At 42.2% G+C, this 22616-nt stretch overlaps 2 protein-coding genes across 52 annotated transcripts in view; one reads left to right on the forward strand and one right to left on the reverse strand.

The window, feature by feature from the left end:
- RPGRIP1 (RPGR interacting protein 1) overlaps positions 1-2527 on the reverse strand; it is a 91861-nt gene extending 89334 nt beyond the window's left edge. Inside the window, exon 1 of the mRNA XM_089309962.1 lies at positions 1540-2527. The gene's annotated coding sequence lies outside the window, so the exon portion shown is untranslated. The remainder of the gene's footprint in view (positions 1-1539) is intronic.
- A 1507-nt stretch (positions 2528-4034) lies between these two features.
- Positions 4035-22616, forward strand: part of HNRNPC (heterogeneous nuclear ribonucleoprotein C) — a 56351-nt gene continuing 37769 nt past the window's right edge. For 11 of the 51 annotated variants that reach the window (XM_070053231.2, XM_089309099.1, XM_070053239.2 and 8 more), the window contains exon 1: positions 4035-4165. Coding sequence is in view for 3 of the 51 variants with exons in the window: in XM_070053203.2 (XP_069909304.1) it covers positions 9961-9963 (3 nt within the window). In the remaining 48 variants the exon portion in view is untranslated. 51 annotated transcript variants of the gene reach the window in all.

The raw sequence follows: 22616 nt of genomic DNA on the forward strand, positions 1-22616 counted from the left end.
CAGGCACATCAGTAGGGAGTTGAATTGGAAGTGGAGCAGCTGGGACTTGAACCAGCATCTGTATGGTATGCCCACATCACAGGTGGTGGCTTAACCTGCTGTGCCAAACACCAGCCCCTGTTAATTCTTCTTGTATCTTCCACTTCCACCCCACCTAGCATAGGGGTTAAGTCCTTGAAAACATTATTGCTATTTCTTAAGAATTTGTCTTACACCAAATGCAGTGCTGGTTAACAAGCAGGCCATAGCAAAGATCATGCAGTAAAACTGGTTTCTGATTAAAGGAAAATAGGTAGTTTCCATTAACAGGATACAGACATTTTTATTTTATGAAAACATGTTAGTTATGGGGGTGGTTGCTGTGCCACAGCATGTTAAGCCTCTGTTTGGGAAGTTCGCATCCCGTATTTGTTTAAGTTATGACTACTCTGCTGACTCAGCTGCCTCCTTCTGTGCCTGGGAAGCAGACACCTATGTGCCTAGGTACCTATGTTCCTGCTTCCAAGCGGGAGATCCTGAGAGTTCTTGACTCTAGGGGTTAGCCTGGTAGTTGCTGCCATTTGGGGAGTGCACCAGCCAGTGGCAAATCAATTCTCTCTCTCTCTCTTTTTGTCATTCTGCCTTTCAAATAAATAAATCTTAAAAAAAAGAAAAAAGTAATGAATTACAGGTCAACCAGGCCTCACAGCCTCTGGTACCCTCTGAGAAAGTGCTATATCAAATATACAATAAAGAAAGGACAGTCTTGTCTTATAAAAAGAACAATTTTATTCATTTGAAAGAGTTACAGAGAAGTTGGGGGGGGGGAGATTTTTTTATCCTCTGGTTCACTCCCCAAATGGCCACAAGGGCTGGGGCTGGGCCACACCCAAGCTAGGAGCCAGGAGCTTTTTCCAGGTCTCCCAAGGGGGTACAGGGGTCCAAGCACTTGGGCCATCTTCTGCTGTTTTGCCAGGTGCATTAGCAGAGAGCTGAGTCAGAAGTGAAGCAGCCAGGACTCAAACCAGAGCCCACATGGGATGCTGGCTGCAGGCAGCAGCTTTACCTGCTATGCCACAGCACCGGCTCCCAAATAGCAATTTCTTATGATAAATAAAACTTAATGATTATATCCTTTAATACACACTACATACACTTTCTCTTCAAGGCCTTGTGATTGGCAGTAAGCAAGAGAAGTAAGAGGAATAAGAATTAAATTCCGGGGCTGGCGCTGTGGCATAGCAGGCTAAGCCATTTAGGTGCAGTTCAAGACCCGACTGCTCCACTTCTGATCTAGCTCTCTGATATGGCCTGGGAAAGCAGTAGAAGATGGCCCAAGTCCTTGGGCCCCTGCACCCGCATGGGAGACCTGGAAGAAGCTCCTGGCTCCTGGCCTCAGATCAGCTCAGCTCCAGCCATACGGCCAATTCGGGAGTGAACCGGCAGGTGGAAGACCAACCTCTCTCTCTCTCTCTCTCTCTGCCTCTCCTTCTCTCTGTGTAACTCTTTCAAATAAATAAATATTAAAAAATAATTAAATTCTGCTGTAAAAATACTTACCATGGGGCTGAAACTGTAGTGTAGCAGATAAAGCTGTCACCTGTGGTGCCGGCATCCTATATGGGCGTCCATTTGAGTCTCAGCTGCTCCACTTCTGATCCAGCTCTCTGGTATGGCCTGGAAAAGCAGTAGAAGATGGCCCAAGTCCTTAGGCCCCTGCACCCACGTGGGAAGACCTGGAAGAAGCTCCTGGCCCCTGGCTTCAGACCGGCACAGTTCCCGCCGCCAATTAGGTAGTGAAACAGCAGATGGACAATCTCTCCTCTCTGCGTCTCCTTCTCTTTCTCTGTCACTCTTTCAAATAAATAAATGAATCTTAAAAAAAAAAAAAGTCTTATCACCCAGGAGAGAAGAGCAGAGCATAAAATTAACCCTGATACTATGAAGTAGTTTAAAATAATAAACAACGTGGCGATTGGATTGAGGCTTTAGCACTTGTTTGGATGCTTTTGCTCTGATTACTTGTTCAAAGTAGACAATTTGGAAAACACAGAAAAGTACAAGAAAGTTAAAAAAAAATCACATGTAATTTTCTCCCTTCCTTTCCAAATGAGTAGAGAGCCATGAGATTTAATTTTTTCTTCCATGCTTTTGGTTTTGCCTTTTAAAATAGTTTAAAGCAATACAAGCATTTGGTTAAAAAAATAATAATCAGAACATTAAAGAAAGTGATCCAGTGGCAGCGTTGTGGCCTAGCAGATAAAGCTGCTTCTTGCAACACCAGGATCCCATATTGGCGCTGGTTTGAGTCCTGGCTGCTCCACTTCTGATCCAGCTCTCTGCTAATGATCTGGGAATGCAAAGGAAGATGGCTCAAAGACTTGGGTCCCTGCACCCATGTGGAAGACCTGGAAGAAACTCCAGACTTCTGGCTTTGGCCTGGCCCTGCCCCAGCGATTGTAGACATTTGGGGAATGAACGAGCAGATGGAAGACCTCTCTCTTTATCTCTGTTTTTCTCTCTGTAACTCTGCCTTTCAAATAAATACAATAAATTTTTAAAATAAAAAACAAACAAACAAACAAACAAAAACGAGGGGCCAGCGCTGTGGAGCCTCGGGTTAAAGCTCTGGCTTGAAGCGCCAGCATCCCATATGGGCGCTGGTTCGAGTTCCGGCTGCTCCTCTTCCCATTCAGCTCTCTGCTATGGCCTGGGAAAGCGGTGGAAGATAGCCCAAGTCCTTGGGCCCCTGCACCCACGTGGGTGACCCTAAAGAAGCTCCTGGCGCCTGGCTTTGGATCGTGGGACCTGCGTTCATCTGGGCAGTGAACCAGTGGATGGAAGACCTCTCTTTCTCTCTCTCTCTCTCTCTGTGTCTATGTCTCTCTGTAACTCTTTCAAATAAATTAAAAAAAATCTTAAAACAAAACAAAACACAGGGATCCTTATGAAAAAGGTTTTCTTCCCAAAAGTAACAACTTTCTTAATTCAAAACCACTGCATGATACTTCAATACAAATATCAAATGGAATTACAATAGACATCTGCACTTTGCTTTAACCACTAACAGAAGAGATCTTTCCCTAACAGCAGATAGAACCTCCCTTTTCTTAGCAGAGCTGGACTATTACTTTGTGGACAAGGTTTCTATAACATGAATGACTGGAAGGGGTACGTGGGAGACAGGCCATTTCGTGATGAGGGGACTTGCCGCACGAGCTTTGGAGACACAGGCGAATTATGTTGCCTGAAGCTATCAGTAAGTGGGAGCAAAGGGTGTGAGCCTTGGTAACCCAGGCCAGCACTTTATACTTCCTTTTCGTATTGCAAATAGAACATTCAGTGGTTTGGGGAGGACATACTTTGTCTGAAGAGGAGCCCCGCAGGCTCAGAAGTGACGGCCTGGCGGGGCTGACATTTAGAATCTGGAACTGAGGGATCTGGGGTTGGAAATACTGCAGGGCTGGTTTATATTTTACAGAACACGACCTAAATACCTCTGCTCTCGCCCTACTCCAAGAAAGTTCGTTCTTTATCCATACAGCACAGGGGAGGATTCGTTTGGCGCTTTTTCTCTTTCCTAGGCCCAAGGCTGTTACAGTTCACCTGCGCAAACAGACTACACCCCCCCCCACCCTTCCCCCTCCCCGCGTCGCGGGAATTCCGAGATTTGGGCGGACTTTCTATTAGGCACTTTAACGAGCGGAGATAGGTCGCCGAGGCCGCCAATCACACCTTCAGAATACCCGGATGTGAAGCGGTCCGCGATACAAAGGCGAATTTCCACCCAGCGTTTCGTCTTGTACAGTGGCCAATAAGCATTCCTCAAGCAATAACTGACTGGAAAACCAACCAGTTACAAACCAGTTTCTCTCACGCATGTGGAAATTCTCCGGCTTAGTCTAACCCACTGCTGACTATGATTGGATAGAATTTTGAAGAGCGGTAGAACTGCCTAATTAGCAGCGGGAGCGAGAAAACTCCCAGCCAATAAGAATGTCCTGTGGTGTGGGGCGGGGCCCAGGCCTTCGCCTCGGCGGCAGAGGAGACTCGGGGGCCATTTTGTGCGGAGACGAAGACGGTGCGGTTGTGGCCTTGTTGCCTACCTCGAGCAGCGGTCGGCCTCTCCACGTAGAACTCGGGAGTGGGAGATTCAGAATCGAATCTCTTCTCCCTCCCCCTCCTGGTAAGTGGAGGGGGCTGACACAGAGAAGGCTGTGGGTTCTTCGGGGAGCGCGAGGGGGTGTGGGAGAGAAGCCGAGGGAACCCTCCGTAGCGTAATGAGGCCCCCATTTATTCTTTAAGCGTTGGGGATTAGGTCGGAACCGGGAGCGAGATTATAGGCCTCAGCGTCTGCGTAGAGGTAACCTACCGTCCTCTAGGCCATGATCGGCAGGCAAAATGTCCTTTTTTTTTTTTTTTTTTTTTCCTTCTGTATTAACGGCTGCTTTCCTTTGATTTCTACGACCATGAGGACTTCAGGGGAGCTATCGAAACGCAGAACGAAATGCTCATTAATTTGTAGTTGAAGTTAATGCAGACTGATGCTTTGTATTCCCTCCAACGCTTGAAATTTAAACATCAGGCGGGGGATGGGAAGAGGTTAAGTAAGTAGAGGTACGGCAAGCCTTTGATTCCGGAGCGTGCCGCATGGCATAGGATGGTATTTTAACAATAGATTCAGTGTGTTACTGATTGCTCTCTGGTTTATTCTTTATGAGCAAATAGTAGACCTCGAAGTAGTCGTTTTCAATTATATTTGTTAGACTATTGCAATATAATAATAACGGTAATAATTACAGCTGACTTACTTTTTATCTGCAGGTTACAAATCACTTGAAATTTATAAGTTAGTGGAACTTTGCTTGAGGTAGGTATTACTATCCTTTTTAGACAGGGTCTGAGGCATAATAGTGTTGGTTGCCAGAATCATAATAAATCAGTAGCAGAACTAATAAGGACAAATGGTTTAACCTGGTTATTGAAATGCCATGTATTAAAAACATTGTATTTGGATTTTTACAATACCCTGATTACAGAAACCATAGGTAGCTGGAAATTCACAAATTCGATTCCAGGGAAAATATTAAGAAAGTTGACATTTGTTATCGTGGTAACTTTTTTCTAAGATAATAACATTTGATTTGCAGAATATTCGGGCATAAATTTTCCTGCCCATCTAAACGTGGGCAAAAATACACAGCTACATTTGATTAAGCAAGTATTACAGAACCTATTTGGAAGTAGCTGAAACCTCATTAACATATTTTAGTTGAAAAATAATACATAGGAATTTTAAAAGTGCTTTTTTTTTTTTTTAAGAAAACACTAATTTGAGAAAGTTCTTTTTTAGAAAAATCCTGGTATAAGATTTGTTTGCTTTCTATTTTAACTGTGTTAATACAAAAACTAGTGCTGTTTCCCAGCTTAAACCAATACTGCACAAATTCATCCCTTAAAACACCTGTAGAAAGTAAAATTGGGTGTCATGCGTTCTTTTAAATGCCTGAACGTTTATATTAATCATTTGATTAAAACAAGTTTGTCATTACTGAATGGTCAGAAATGAGGTAAGGACAGCAGCTGATCAATTAGGAAATCATCATTGTATTAAATATACCAGCAAATAAAGAAGAACGTTAGAAATAAGTATTTATGAAGCAGTTTCTGATAACTATTCTTGCCTTGTGGTGTTAAATATGTGTGCCCTTGGGGTCAGAATGTACCAAGGCAACAGAAATTGCTCTGAGTTAGTACTGTGAAACTGGCCAAGGAATTCTCAGAAACATTGTTGGATGTGTTCTCAATCAGGTAAGCATTGGTAACATTTCTGTGATCAGAAATGGAGGAGACAATGGGTTTAAAAAAGGGTAGACTTAGATTGCTGCGAGTCTCCTGACCTTTCGATGTTCAAGTACCAGAATACTTGATGGTGGTTGGTATTATTCATTCTGTAGAGAATGTAAACTTAGCTTATGTTTGTAATTAGATCTCTAGAGGGTTTGACATAGCCGTTGACCTTGTTTGGATTGAATGACTGTTAGAAACAAGCAAGAAATAAAATTCAAAAAAGCTAGTTCTAGAAGGTTAATTACATGAAGTGGTGAATGTAAGGTATTAATTAGGGAGTGTAACAGTTGAAAGAATCTTGCCCTAGGGAATAGGAGAACTAGGTTTTAGTCCTCCCTTCTAATTATACCAGGCAAATAAGCTAAACTTCTGGGTTTCAGGTTTTTTTTGGGGGGGAGGGGTGTTCAGTTTTATAGATGTAAAATAAGAGGCTTAAAAATTTCCTGAGTAGTTTGCTCTAAAAGAAGAAAAGTGCACGGAAGTAATTTTGTTATTAAAAGCCTTCTAAATTAATATTAACTGCCCTAAAAACTATTTCAGTCATTAAATGATTTTTAAATAGCCTTTTTGGAACATTAATTGTTCAAGTTTGAATGTATATTCATTCATTCTCATTAACAGGGAAGATTATGCTTTGTACATACTAGATTTACTAAATAATTGACCAAACCAGAACTGCTAGGAAATTTGGGATTATGAAGAGAAAGATTACCACAGAATATTAAATTTCCTTGTATTAGGAAAATATTTGAAGGTTTGGTGCTCACACATGCTTCTGTGATACACAATTTAAAGAATTGCTAACTAGGGGGTAGAGTTCCTTATTTAAAATCTTCACAGTGGCTCTCAAACTTCAGCTGACTTCAGAACCAGCAGAGGGGCTAGTTGCTGTGTTCTCTGCCACCAGAATTTCTAATTGAGTGAGTCAGATATTTAGTTTCATTGATGATGCTCATGGTTGGTGTAATTACCCCTTCAGAAATGGATCTCTTGGGGTTTGACAATGTAATATAGGAAAAAAGTGTTAGTAGTTTAAGGGGCTTGGTCTTTTTTTCCTAAGATTTATTTATTTGAGAGGAGAGGCCGAGGGAGAGGTCTTCCATCTGCTGGTTCATACTCCAATTGGCCACAACTGCTGGAGCTGTGCCAGTCTGTAGCTAGGAGCTTCCTCCAGGTCTCCCATGTGGGTGGAGGAGCCTAAGGGCTTGGGCCATGTTCTGCTTTCCCAGGGCATAGCAGAGAGCTGGATCGGAAATGGAGCAGCCAGGACTTGAACCCGCGCCCATATGGCTCCTTCCCCGCTATGCCACAGTGCCGGCCCCTGTCTTTTTTTATGAGTGGTAGTGCATTAACTCAACATACTATCTTGGGAGATGGCTTAACTTTGGACACTGGAAGATAAAATTCTTATTTTTCATATTATTGTTTAAAAAGTATGTCTTGGGACATGTGCAGAGGGTTTGTGGATGAGCCATAGAATTAACATATGTTGAAATTAAAATTTTTAAAAATTATTTGTAGGACAGTGTTCTTGCCCACTGGTTGTTTACTTCCCAGATCGCCTGGAACAACCAAACTGAGACAGAAAACCAAGAGCTGGAAAAGGCAGATGCACTCTAAGTCTTCCGTGTTGGTGGCAGGAACTCAGTGACTTGAGCAATCACCATTGCCTATCAGGGAGTTGAACAAGCCAGGAGTTGAAACCAGGCCTTCCACTGTTGGGTGCAGGTGTCTTAACTGCTAGCCTGAATGCCCACTCATATCCTGAAATTACAGGCAAATAAGAAACTTGAAGTTTCACCATGACTATTTCTCAGATAATGACTAAAAGCAAATAACATTTAAGTGTACATTTTGTACAGTTTTACACATCAAATGTGAAAGTAACCTAATGTGTAGCGTCTAAACTGGTCTTTTTTTTAAAATGCACAGTTGAAATTTGAGTGTTTTAGTATTTCGTTGCTGTAGTCATTGATAGTAATCAGCTCAACGGCCATCTGTAAAAAGCTCAATTTAGAGTTTTTTGTATACTGACATTTACAAGGGAGATTAAGGCCCCATGACTGAATATTGAAATGTGTATGCAGCTAATTCAAGTTTATTTGGACAAGGAACTAGAGTCTAACTGCAGTTTTTATTTTTAGCTGATAAAACTGGTTTTTGTCATTTATATTATTTTTAACAATATTATGCATCATATTCCTGAATTAAATACATACACTGGTTGATAAAAAGTTAACCACAGAAACAGTAAGAAATTACTTAGGGACCGGTTTTGGTTTTTTTTTTTCCACCTGTTTTATGACATTAAATGTGCATATTCAGTTGCCATAATTTCTTTTTTCCCCTTCCCTCTGTGTGGTTTTTCATTCTAACAGTGGAATAAAATGCTCTTTTTATTTAAAACATCTTTCCCCCTACCTGTAGAACCTATCAGATCCTAGAGTTTGATCACTCATTGGTTTTGAGAATAGATGAGTCATCTCTAATCTGCATGATCACTTACCTTCAGTCTGCATTAGCCACAAGGAAAACTACATGGACCTAACGTTTAAAACCTATGAATCTACTTGCCGTCATAATCTCAGTATTTGACATTTGCTCACTTCATCTCTATTCATTGCCTAGTTTTCTGTATTTTCTTTGCCCAAACTGCTGATTCAAGAGGAATGTTCAAATGTAGACTCTTGAGGACCCTTAAGGGGATACTGACATGTTATTTAATTCCAGTCACCTATTGATGTTGAAGAATTGGGAAAACAATCACTGGTAGAGGTGCTGATTCTATAGACGCTTCGCATCCCAGTGGAATATTGTTTTCCAAAATGTATTAGGTTCAATAGACAGATGTTTCTGTCTTGGGGGTTTAGGGCACAACATTTCTGAGGAACTCTGACTCAATCTGTCCCTTCTCCTTTCACAGGGCAGCAAGGCGAACCCCATCCCTACTCACTGGAGCTCAGCTTTGATTTTTAACCTTCCTTCCCCACCCTTCCAGAACACACACATTCCCATTCCAAAACTGATTTTATAAAGACATTTTAAACATAATGCAACTTGATGTGCACTACAGCAAATTTACAGGTGTTTTTTTTTTAATCGTTTCCAAAACGGGACCTGGATTTAAGATGTAATTTTTAAATTTCTATTTGTATTTTTTCTGCAGCAGTTGGGTTAGAGGAGGAGGAGCCTTTTAGTCTCTCATAAACTGACCTCTCTACTTCCTCGTGTATTTTTAAGATTGATTGATGATGTGGAAAGGGCTTTGCTTGTCTGCTACTGAGAACTTTACCCTTGCGGTTTTTATGGAAACTGCTTTTGGAAAGAGAAAAGAAATGAACTTTACTGACTTGACATTTTTGCACCTCCCGTTTTTCTAATCTGGGCTATTTTTATTTTTGTTTTTTTACAGTGAGATTTTTTTGATCTTCAGCTACAGTAAGTTATTCCAATTTTTTTTTTACATTTTTCCTGACTTTCCGCTGATTTCCTTTTTATTGTTGTTACTAGTTACTATTTATTATTATACTTATGATGGTGGTGATGATGATGATAATGACACTGATGATTTTTAACCGGATTAAAATCGAGTTTTTCTGAATGTTTATAAGAATTTCTCCGACCTCCTGATTGACTTTGGAGTTTTGCATCTTGGGAGAGAAAGTGAAGGCATTAGCATTTTTAAGTGGATTGATCACATAAACCTTTTCTCTCCCAACCCCACCCTTGCCCTCAACCCCTTCCCTACACTGGAAATAATTTTACTGGCTGTTAAGTCTGTGACCTTATTTTTCCTGATCTTTAACTTAACTGTTTTAGAGCATCTCTGGACGTCTGTATTTTTAATTTTTTTTATTTTTATTTTTTTTATTTTTAATCTTTCATTTGTTAAATTTTTAAAGTGTGCTGCAATAAAATGTGTGTGGTACTACTTAACACCTATGGTGATGGCATTTTCCCAGAAAGCCATCTTCCTCCTGTTTCCCTTGAAATCCCATCCTGCTTTTCCTGTACACTACCCCTCACAAACCACAAGCTGCAGCAACATGGATGCCCAGCCTGGAGCAGCAGCAGCCAGGATGACCTGGAGCCAGGGGGGCCTTCGGAACAGATGTACACCCTTCCTGGGTGATGGTAAGAGGTGTGAGGTCCACTTGGTTTCATTGCAAAGGCTAGGAAATAGATTGCTTTCACTTGATGCGGTCAAGGTCAATAGTCTGTGGAAGTATTTGGAAGATACGCGTGCTTGAGCTGTTTACAAAGGGAGGCAACCTCAGTTATTTGTGTAAGCTAAAAGAATAATAGAGGTTTCTAATTAACAGGCTGATTCGAGAATTTTTGGTAATTAGCAAGAGAAGCCAAAGGTTACCTATACTTCACCATGAAAATGGCTTACTCTAATAATTAGCAACAAGACTATCAGGAAGTACTTTTTTTTTCTTAGTATAATTCAGTAAAAATTTCCTGTCACCTACAGGGTAATCCTTTGTGACAACATCTTGGATTGTATTTAGCCTTTATCTCAAAGTTTACGATGAATCAAACAATAGAGATGCTGTGATATTTTACAGTGCTAACTTTTACAAGTTTTTTAAAATTTGAGATAAGTGTTGTTAGAGGCTTTTTAACCACAGAAAGCAGGGAAATCGGTTTACTTTCTGAATCCAAATCAAGAAAGATTTAAGGCTGACCCCCTTTTATAGTGTTTACCAGAAGTCCAGCTAGATACCAGGAATCAGCGTTTTCCTGAGGGTGATAGGAAGGGATGAATACTGATTAGTCTTGGGCATAATATGGAGATTAAGGAGTAGATAGCCAAAAGAATTTTAACCTGTAATATTTTACTGACCACAATGGATTCTATTGATTGCCATTCAGAGATGCTATAGAAGATTTCCACTTAGGGATAAGTAAAATGATTTTTTTTAGTTGTATAAATTCCTGTGTCATTAGGGTAAGTCACCTACTTGCCCTTTAAGTCAGCCCAGTCTAGGTAAAAAAAAAAATACCAAAAGTAGCCTCAAATGAAAATAGAATTGAAGAAATTTAAAGGTCAATTTGTTCAGGATATCTGGAAAAGGAATGAGAATCCTTTTTTTATTTATTTTGAAAGAGATTCTCTATCTGCTGGCTTATTCCCCAGCTGCCTACATGGCCAGGACTGGGCGAGGTAGAAGCCAAGAGCTCTGAACTCAGTCCAGGCCACCCACTACCCAATTATTTGAACCATCATCTGCCACCACTTGTGCATTATCTGGAAGCTGGAATCTGAAGGGGAGCCGGGACTCAAACCCAGGCACTCCAGTATGTGCAGGTATTGCAAACAGTGTCTTAACTGCTGTGCCACATGCCTGCCCCTGAGAATCCTTTTCTAGTATGAGAGCTGTTTCTACCTTTTTGTTGCTCTCTGTTGCCGTGTGATAGCTCTTGACTATGGCTTCAATTTGATTGACTTTTTAGTTTTACAAATTCATAATTTTATGGTCATGTTTTCTGGCTTAAGGGGATTAAAAGTATCATGGTTCCTGTCTAAAGGAATTTGGAGCATAGTAGGAAAGATAGATGAATGAGGTAATTTTATTGTATAATTTTAGAGGTGAGCACAGGTCCTATTGAAAGCAGTAACAGGGAGAGGCAGAGAGTGGACTTCTGTCCGCTGATTTCACTTCCCACATGGCCTCAATGGCCAGAGCTGGGCCGATCTGAAGTCAGGAGCTAGGATCTGCTACTTGGTCTCCCATGTGGTGCAGGGGCCCAAACATTTGGGCCATCTTCTGCTTTCCCTGGCCAGAGCAGAGAGCTGGATTTGAAGTGGAGCAGGTGGGTCTCAGCTGGTGCCAATATGGGATGCCAGCACTGCAGATAGGTTAACCTGTTGCGCCATAGTGCAAGCCCCTCAATTGAATCTTAAGACCAGATCATGAAAATTTGGAAGCCAAGACAGGGAGTTGGTGTTTTATCCGGAAACCAATGGTGAGCCTGTGAAAGATTCTAAAAAACTGGAAAATAATACCAGATTTTCTATTTTAGAAATGTCATTCTTGTTTTGGAAGTGTTTTAGGGGGGAAGTACGACTGGAAGTGAAAGAGAAAAAGGAAGCTGTTAAAATCGAGGAAAGAATGATGAGTTGGCCTGAAAAGATAATGCTGATAGTTTAGAAATCTGGGTCTAGGTTTAGGATTTGTGGTGGGTGTGATAAGATGGACAAGCAGAATGAAAAGTTGGACAGTTTAATGTTTTGTTCCTTGAGCACATCAATGATTTTTCAAGTAGACCTTTTAGTCTATGTATATTTGTGTGCTTACTCTGAAAATCATTAGGCTTAGTTATATAGGGGTGAACAAAAAACAGGCAATTGTCTTTTACCTTGGATATTGATACCATTGATGGAATTTTTTATGATCTGTGTCCATAAAGGAAAAGTGCTATGGAAAAAAAACTAAAGAGCTGAATTTAGACTGGATATAGAGGAAGAGATAGACTAAAGGAGCTGATGGTGATGCCTAGATCTGAAAAGGTGAATATGTGTGAAAGCACAGACAATGATGGAAAAATTTGTGCTCTCAGCAAGAAATACTGTTGGAAGGTACTCACCAAAAATACATAGAATAAGATGGGCCAGGGACATACATGTCCAATATCTAGACCATCTTGGAATTGATGAATCTGTGGAAGGGAGTTAGAGACTAGATTTTATTTTTTAGTATTTTCTTATTTGAGAGGTAGAGTTATAGAAAGAGGGAGGGACAGAAAGATCTTCCATCCTCTGGTTCATTCCACAAGTGGCTGCATCAGCTGGGCCAGGTGGAAACCAGGAGCCAGAAACTACATCTGGGTCTCTTGTGCATCGCAGGGGCCCAAATAGTTGAGCCCTTATCCCTAGCTTTCCGAGGCACAATACCAGGGCACCGGGAGGGAGACAGAGCAGCTGCGTGGTGTTACCGGATGCAATCATACCAGGTCAGGGCTTGGTTCACTGAGCTACAATGCCAGTCACAAGTTTACCTTTTAATTTTCTTATTCCCTATAAACTTCATAAAATATCTTCATGTAGCTTTGGTGTAATTTTATAATCTTTGTGATGACATTCTTGTAGGGAAGTAAGAAAGCTTAAGCTTTAGCTGGGGGCAAGAGAAATTTTTGGCCTATAAAGTACCTGGAAGGATGTGTTACTAAATCCAGTAGTTCTTTTATTATTTTTTGTAAGTAACTTTTTTATTAAAGATTTATTTATTTGAAAGGTAGAGTTAGAGATCTTCAATCTGGTGCTTCACCCTGAAATGGCCAAATGGTTCAAGCTGGGCTGATCCAAGGCCAGGGGCTTCTGGTTCTCCCACATGGGCGCAATGGTCCCGTTTGGTACTTGAGCCATCCTCTGCCACTTTCCTAGGCGCTTTAGTAGGGAGTTAGATCAGAAGTGTTGCCTGGGGCCAGCGCCGGGGCTCACTAGGCTAATCATCCACCTGTGACGCCAGCACCCCGAATTCTAGTACCGGTTGGGGTGCCGGATTCTGTCCCGGTTGCCCCTCTTCCAGTCCAGCTCTCTGCTGTGGCCAGGGAGTGCAGTGGCAGATGGCTCAAGTCCTTGGGCCCTGCACCCAGATGGGAGATCAGGAGAAGCACCTGGCTCCTGCCTTCAGATCAGCGTGGTGCGCTGCTCACAGCGGCCATTGGGGGGTGAACCAACGGAATAGGAGGACCTTTCACTCTCTCACTGACTGCCTGTCAAAACAAAACAAAACAAAAAAACAAAAAGAAGTGTTGCCTGGACTTGAATGCTGGCAACTCAGCAGTTTTACCTGCTGTGCCACACTGTTGGCTTTTAAAAGCCTCATGTGCTTGATGTCTTGTCATTTAGCCAGTTAAGCCACTTTTTCATGAAACATCTTTTACTTTAAGTTTTTTTTGTGGTTTTAGCTGCTTTCTAGATTTCTCTGTAATTCATTCCTTCCACTGTCTTGTCTTTCCATTTCTTGGGACATTTCAGTATTAAGATTTTATATCCTACTTAAAAGCAGATTCCTAAGATTATGTTTGCAGCCTGGGCTCTGCTATTGAATAACATACCCACCTATTTAGTTACCTACTGACAGCTCCCTTGACAGGTGAATCAAAATTTTTTCTGTGATTGATTTATTTATTTGAAAGGCAAAGTTACAGAGAAAGAGATCTTCCATCTGTTAGTTCACTCTCCAAATGGCTGCAATGGCTAAAGCTGGGACGATCTGAAGCCAGGAGCGAGGAACAACCTCAGGGTTCCCTGTGGTTGCAGTGACTTAAACACTTGGGTCATCATCTTCTGTTGCTTTCCCAGGTGCATTAGCAGGGAGCTGGACCAGAAGTGGAACAGCCGGTGGTGCGGCAGGTTTACCCACTACACCACCGTGCTGACTCAGGAAAATAACAAACTAGGATTTCAGTGCTGGTGCTATGGTATGGCAGGTAAAGTTGCCACCTGCAGTGCCAACATCCTATATGGGTGCCGGGAGTGCTCTGCTTCCCATTCAGCTGTCTGCTATGGCTTGGGAAAGCAGTAGATGATGGCCCAAGTCCTTGGGTCCCTAAACCCACCTGGGAAACTGGGAAAAGGCTCCTGGCTCTTGGCTTTGGATCAGTGCAGCTGCGCCTGTTACAGCCATCTAGTAAGTGAATCAGCAGATGGAAGACCTCTTCTCTGCCTCTCCTCTCTCTGTGTTACTCTGACTTTCAAATAAATAAATAAATAAATTTTTTTGACAGGCAGAGTGGACAGTGAGAGAGACAGACAGAGAGAAAGGTCTTCCTTTGCCGTTGGTTCACCCTCCAATGGCCGCCGTGGCCAGTGCACAGCGCTGATCTGATGGCAGGAGCCAGGTGCTTTTCCTGGTCTCCCATGGGGTGCAGGGCCCAAGCACTTGGGCCATCCTCCACTGCCTTCCCTGGCCACAGCAGAGAGCTGGCCTGGAAGAGGGGCAACCGGGACAGAATCCGGCACCCCGACCAGGACTAGAACCCGGTGTGCCGGCGCTGCTAGGTGGAGGATTAGCCTAGTGAGCCGCGGCGCTGGCAAAATGAATGAATCTTAAAAAACTGGATTTCCCCCATTTCAGGTAATGAAGCTAATTTTCATGATATGCCTAATGTTTTGCCTCTTTTCTCATGGTTCATTTCCTTTGGCCTTTAAAACAGTTTTTACTTTAAAATGTAACAAGTCACCACACATTGCTACCAGGTGGGTAGTTTCCAATTGTCTTGTGAATTATTGCAATAAGTTTATATTTCTTTTGTCTTCAGTGATATATAGTAAGTGGTAGCTAGATTGATTCTATTAAAATGTAGTATTTGAAAAATGCGTGGGCCAACATTGTGACAGAGCAGGTAAGGTGCCACCTACAATGCCAGCATCCAATATGGTCCCTGCTGCTCCACTTCCAATCCAGTTTCCTGCTAATGGGCCTGAAAAAGCAGCAGAAGATGACCCAAGTGATTGGGCCTTGCTACCCATGTGGGAGACCCAGATGGCCCAGCCCTGGCCTTTGTGACCATTTGGGGAGGAAGATTGCGCTCTCTTTCTCTAACTCTGCCTTTCAAATAAATGAATCTTTATTAATAAATTTAAAATAAATTAATAAATATCAAATCTTTAGAGATTGTATTTGAATTCACCTATGGCTTCCTGTTTGGCTCTAAAGATTTTATTGTGAATTAGAAGATACCTATTTATCTGTTGACTCCTTCCATCTTCACCTGTTCATATATTCTGCTTTAGCTACAGTGGCTGCCTTACTGTCATAAGTACATATGTTGGCCGGCCGCAGCGGCCATTGGGGGATGAACCAACAGAAAAAGGAAGACCTTTCTCTGTCTTCCTCTCTCTCACTGTCCACTCTGCCTGCCAAAAAATAAAAAAGTACATAGGTTTCTTCCTCAATGTTTTTCCTTGTGTATTATAAATTTTATTGGTTTTTACTAAAAAAATCCCCAGTGATGTGCTCTGTCACTTAGGCTTTAAATCCCCTACCTCCTCACCTCACATCACAAGTCTACAGAATATTTTTTTATTATGTAAGGGTATAAAGAATTACCTATATCTGGAAAGATACATGCAAAGTAGTTAATGTTAATTACCTTTGGACAGGCAGTAGAATTTAAGAGTTGAAAGACAACTTTTACTCTGTTCTAAAGAACTGTTTGGGTATTATAATCAGCAGTATTGTATTTTTTTCTAATTAAAAAGCCTAAGTTTCCTTATTCTCTGTCTGGGTGTACATAGCATAAGTATGTGAGTAGGGGTTTAGTATAAGCAGTTGTAATAATTAAATGGAAAAATAGTCTTAAAATAGATTTGGCTGTGATGAGATGGGTCAGGTTTGTATTTCGGGGCATAGGCTGCTGCGTGTTGGGTCTGTGATCAAAACTGAGATGAATTGGTACCCTTGTACCAGTTCCCTTTAAGGGAAAAACTATTGCTGTGTATAAGAGATAGCCATAGGGGCCGGCATTGACGTATCGGGTTCACTTCCCGGCTGTTCCACTTCCGATGCAACTCTCTGCTGTGGCCTGGGAAGGGGGTAGAGGTTTGCCCAAGTCCTTGGGCTTCTGCACCCAAGTGGGAGACCCAGAAGAGGCTCCTGGATTCCATTGGTGCGGTTCTGGCCGTTGTGGCCAATTAAATCTTAAAAAAAGACAGCCATAGCCCATTAAAGGACATCAGGTTTTTCTTTCAGCCTAATCGGATATATTTGCTGAAATATTCTTCATGCTTCTTGTTTAGATTAACTATTGCTCCTGAGTTATTCCAAAACTGAGAAAACTCTAGCTAGAGTTAACTGAATCAGAACTTGGCTTTTCTCCCATGTCCGTAATAACATTGACATTACTTTGTTGATCACATTTTAAACAAAGTTTTTACCCTAGCCCTCTTACTGAAATTTATTGTGAAGATGGTGAACTACACGCTGTCATTTTATAAATCATTAAGTATAGTCATCTTCCCTTACTGGTTTTGATGTTTAACTTTACCCCACAATTGAGGTAGGCAAGTGTGTTCTCCAAAAATTCCCTAGTTATTGTCTTTGAAACTTCGTTGTCTTATGCTAGGATTATGGATTTACTGGGCTGTTTTAAGATGCAATTTTAAGGCTGGTGCTTCGGCTCACTAGGCTAATCCTCCGCCTTACGGCGCCGGAACACCAGGTTCTAGTCCCAGTCAGGTTGCCCCTCTTCCACACCAGCTCTCTGCTGTGGCCAGGGAGTGCAGTGGAGGATGGCTCCAAGTGCTTGGGCCCTGCAACCCATGGGAGACCAGGATAAGTACCTGGTTCCTGTCATCGGATCAGCGCAGTGCGCCAGCTACAGTGCGGTGGCCATTGGAGGGTGAACCAACAGCAAAAGGAAGACCTTTGTGTGTGTGTGTCTCTTTCTCTCACTGTCCACTCTGTCAAAAAAAAAAAAAAGCTGCAGTTTTATTAAAAAAGAAAATGGTGGGCACTGCAGCTCACCAGGCTAATCCTCTGCCTTGCGGCGCCTGCATTCCCAGTTCTAGTCCTGGTTGGGGCGCAGGATTCTGTCCCGGTTGCTCCTCTGCCAGTCCAGCTGACTGGCAGTGCTGATCCGATGACAGGAGCCAGGTACTTATCCTGGTCTCCCATGGGGTGCAGGGCCCAAGCACCTGGGCCATCCTCCACTGCACTCCCTGGCCACAGCAGAGAGCTGGCCTGGAAGAGGGGCAACTGGGACAGAATCCGGCTCCCCGACCGGGACTAGAACCTGGTGTGCCGGTGCCGCAAGGCGGAGGATTAGCCTACTGAGCCAAGGCGGCGGCCTTTTTTTTTTTTTTTTTTTTTGTTGTTGTTGGGCTTTCTGACAAGTACATTTCTGATATTTGTGGTGAGTTGAGAATTCACACATTTTATATAAATGGACATGAGTCTAAAAATGAGTTTTAGGTGCAAAATTTGAAACGTGACTTCTTGAATATAGCGTTGTAGCACAGCCCATGTGGTTTCCTATTGAGTCCTGTCTCTTCCACTTGTGATCCAGCTCACTGTTAATGGCACCTGAGAAAGAAGCAGAGGATGACCCAAGTACTCCAGGCTCCTGGCTCCAGCCTGGCAAAGCCCCAGCCCTTTGCAGCCATTTGGGGAATGAACCAGTGGATGGAAGATTAGTTTCTCTCCCTCTCTCTAATTACTTTCCTTTCAAGCACATCATCTTATTTAAAAGAGCTACACCCAGAGAGGAGAAGCAGAGAGAGGTCTTCCATCTGTTGGTTCACTCCCCAGTTGGCTGCAACGGCTGGAGCTGCGCTAGTCCGAAGCCAGGAGCTTCTTCCAGTTCTCCCAAGTGGGTGCAGGGGTCCAAGGACTTGGGCTATTCTCCACTGCTTTCCCAGGCCCTAACTGAGCTGGATCGGAAGTGGAGCAGCTGGGTCTCAAACCGCCACCCATATGGGATGCCAGCCCTTCAGGCTAGGGCCTTAACTGAATGCGCCACAGCACCGGTTCCAAGCACATCATCTTTTAAAAAGAAATAGAATATCAAGTACTTTCAGAACAGGTAGGTGGGCTAGATGGTGATACTATGTTAGCTAATAATCAGAAGCACATAATATCCTATGTGTATTTTGAATTGTCTTGTCATGATGTGATCAATCTAGTGTAAAAGAGTCACACTAAGGAAACATAAGTTTGCAGATCAAGCTAGGTCTGTAGTTATAATAATTATGTGACCATTTTATCTCCAGCTTTTTTTTAAAGATTTTTTTATTTATTTGAAAGGCAGAGTGATAGGCAGAGGCAGAGAAAGAGAGGCCTTTCGTCCATCAATTCACTCCGTAGATGGTTGTTAAGGCTGGAGCTGTACTGATCTGAAACCCTGAGCCAGGAGCTTCTTCCTGGTCTCCAAAATGGATGCAAGGGCCCAATGACTTGGGCCATCTTTTACTGCTAAACCATATGGGATGCTGGCACTGCAGGTGGTGGCTTTACCCAATACGCCATGGTGCCCGACCCTTCAGCTTTTTTTATTAAAAGTACTTTAAGTAAAATTCAATTTTTGTTGTATTTGAAAGACGGGGGAGATACATTCACTGAATTTGCTCTCCAGATTCACACTGCAGCTGGTGCTGGTGCAGGGTGAAGCCAAGAGCTCAGAACTCCCAGATCTCCCACTTGGATGGTAGGAAACAAAGTACTTGAGCCATCCCCTGTCTCCCAGGGTACACATAGGTAGAGGCTAAAATTGGAAGCAGATCTGGGACTTTGTCCTCGGCACCCTAGTGTGGGAAGTGTGCACCCCATGCATTTTCTTAATAGCTGCTCCAGATGCCCTTTTGTCTGATTTCTTAAGAAAAATACTCAACAGAAATGTTTAATGATTTAATTCCTATGTAAAGTCACGTTCCTAGATTGCCATGTTTGCTTTTTCTTTAAATATTTTTTGCTGAACAATTTGAAAGGAAATAATTGGTTAAGGATTTAAAAGTCTTAAAATAAGATTCTGTAAGTATAAAGACAGTTTTTCTTACTGGGAGATTTTACACTATCCCTGTTACTCTCATTCACTTCAATTATAAATTATATTCAAATAATAAAACCTTCCTGTATATTTTTATTTTTGTGTATTAGCTGCCCCTTGATGTTTTAGTTTCCAGTCAAGATTGAGCTTACTGAAGAAACTTCCAAAATGTTACTTTAAGAAAAGTATTATATTACATATTCTTAATTCTTGTTTGATATTTGTAGACTGTTTATGGAAACAAATAGCATTTAGTGATGGCACTTGACAGTGGAGAATGTAGACAGATGTCTGCATTTAGATGTTGGGACATCTAATGAATGGGACTTCTCAAATTATGGAATGCCCATTTAAAGATACAGGTTTAGGCTAATTGTATGTTGTAGTCATCAAAATGATTAAATTCTAGGGAAGTTTATGTTGCTTATAGAATGGAAAAAATTACCAAGCAACAGGTATTACTAAAATTTGAGAGGAAATGATATTTATACACCTTACAGTTTCACTGCAGTCTGGGATCTCTTAACAATTTTTTTTTTTAATTTATTTTATTTATTTGAAAGTCAGTTACACAGAGGAGAGGCAGGGTGAGTGAAGTTGGTCTTCCATCCACTGGTTCACTCCCTATTGGGCCACAAAGGCTAGAACTGCTCTGATCCAGAGCCAGGAGCATATTTCAGGTTTCCCACATGGGTGCAGTGGCCAAGAACCTGGGCCATCTTTTACTGCTGACCCAGGCCATAGCAGAGAACTGGATGGGAAGTGTAGCAGGCAGGTCTCGAACTAGCACCCATATGGGATGCTACCACTGCAGGTGGTGGCTTAACCCACTCTTCCACAGTGCCAGCCTCTGTATAATCTCTTCTATATGACTTAGTATATGCTCCTTAACATCTTTAGCATTTCTTGTGTCATTATGGAGTCATTTAAAGATAATTGTATTCCTTGGAATTGAAAAGCTGAAACTTTTTCAGGGTTCAATCATTGTCAAGAACTTGTTTCCTAATTATTCACTATTACTGTTACTGTTTACTGTTACATCCTTGTTATACCTTATGAATTCTCAAAAGTGAAATTCAGGCTTTTGATAAATTAGTCCAGGTATATTTTGGGAACCATAAATAAAACCAGAAATAAACTTCCTTTTAACTTTGCATACAGGAGGAATTATAGTGTAAAATGTTACTTCCTTCATGTTTAAGTGTAATCTTTGGCTTAATGTCTATTTCCTTTATAGTAATCTAGAAGCTTTTAATAGTATTTATTAACTGGTTTTGTTGGCCTGTTTTATCGGTATGTACCATTAATGGTAAATGATGCAGAAGCTACTTCTGCAGAAACAATGCTTGCTATGTGCTACTCCCTGTATTCAGTGTTTTTAATTATTTTTTTAAAAATTTATTTATTTGAAAGGCAGAGTTACAGAGAGGCAGAGAGAGAAATCTTCCATCTGCTGATTTACTCCTCAGATGTCCAGAGCTGCTCTGATCCAAATCGAGCTTCTTCCTGCTGTCCAATTTGGATGCAGGGGCCCAAGAACCTGGGCTGACTTCCACTGTTCTTCAGGCCATAGCAGAGAGATGGATCGGATTGAAGCAGCTGGAACTTGAACCGGCACCCATATGGGATGCTAATACAGCAGGCAGCAGCTTTACATGAAACACAGCACCATCACCATTCTTAATTATTTTAAATAAAGTTTTACTTTTGAGGAACAAAGCTTGAGATTGTGAGGATATAGCTATTTTGTATGAACCTTTTCTCCCTGCCCCCCCCCCCCCTTAAAATCTTGTTATTGGTAAGGCATAGTTAAGAAGAAAGGCAGAGAGAATCTTCCATCCAATGGTTCACTCCCCAAGTGGCTACAGTAGCCAGGGTTGGGCCAAGCTGAGGTCAGGAGCTTAATCTTTGTTTCCCACGGGGAAGCAGAGATCTAGGTACTTCGGCTGTCTTATCATGCTTTCCCAGATGAATTCGCAGGAAGCTGAATCTGAAGTGGAGCACCAGGACTTGACCCAGTGCCCATATGGAATGTCTATGCCACAGCTGCACCATAGTGCTGGTCTCATAATCTTTAAAGTGATTCAGGGTGTCAGCACTGTGGCATAGCCTGTAAAGCCACCACCTGCAGTGCCGGCATCCAGTATGGGTGCTGGTTTGAGTCCTAGCTGCTCCAATTCCAATCCAGCTCTGCTATGGGCTGAGAATGCAGTGGAAGATGGCCCAATTCCTTGGGACCTTGCACCTGTGTGGGAGGAAGCTGGTTGCTCCTGGCTTCAGATTGGCTCAGCTCTGGCCTTTGGGACCATCTCTGGAATTAACCAGTGGATGGAAGACCCCTCTCTTTCTCTCCCTTTTCTTTTCTTTGATTTTAACTCTGACTTTCAAATAATAAATAATTTTAAATCTTAGTTGAGATATCTGAATATATTTCAAACAAACCAGTGAAGGATGTTTAATTGAAAGATTTTAATTCTGCCCACAGCAAAATAAAAACCTAACTTTTGTTAAAGGTGGGACTGTTTCTCCAGGACAGTGAACTATGATAAGAGAATGAAATAAGTGAAATAAGAAGCCCTGCACTTGATGAAAATAACTTTGTAGGGGCCAGCTCTGTGCTGTAGTGGGGTAAGCCTGCGCCTGTGGTGCTGGCATCCCATTTGTTGCTGGCATCCCACATGGGCACCGGTTTGTGTCCCTGCTGCTGCTCTTCAGATCCAGCTCTTTGTGGCCTGGGAAAGCCATGGAAGATGGCCCACATGCTTAGGCTCCTGAACCCAGAAGAAGCTCCTGGCTGTGGACCCAGCTCAGTTCTGGCCATTTGGAGAGTGGTCCAGCAGTTAGAAGTCCTTTTTGTCTCCTACTTGCAGTTTATAACTCTGTCTCTCAAATCTTTAAAAAAAATTTTGGAAAACTTGCCCAAAATTGAGTTAACATTGCATTAACAAATTAGGAGTTTATATAATGGTGAAATATACACGTGTGTATTGACAACACTAGCCAGCCGAAATAATAGCACCTGAATAACTGGAGTGTGTTTCACTGTTAGTCTTTGTACTAAGTAGGCTGCTCTTCTATGTAAAAAGGGACATTAACAAAGTAGTGTTTTTGGCCGGCACCACAGCACAATACGCTAATCCTCCCCCTGCGGTGCTGGCACACCAGATTGTAGTCTGGGTCTGGGCGCCAGATTCTGTCCCGGTTACCCCTCTTCCAGGCCAGCTCTGTGCTGTGGCCAGGGAGTGCAGTGGAGGATGGCCCAAGTGCTTGGGTCCTGCACCCCATGGGAG

The sequence above is a fragment of the Oryctolagus cuniculus genome, chromosome 12 (genome assembly GCF_051225735.1).
Source record: "Oryctolagus cuniculus isolate XC-2025 breed Fujian yellow rabbit chromosome 12, ASM5122573v1, whole genome shotgun sequence".
NCBI classification, from domain to species: Eukaryota; Metazoa; Chordata; class Mammalia; order Lagomorpha; family Leporidae; genus Oryctolagus; species Oryctolagus cuniculus.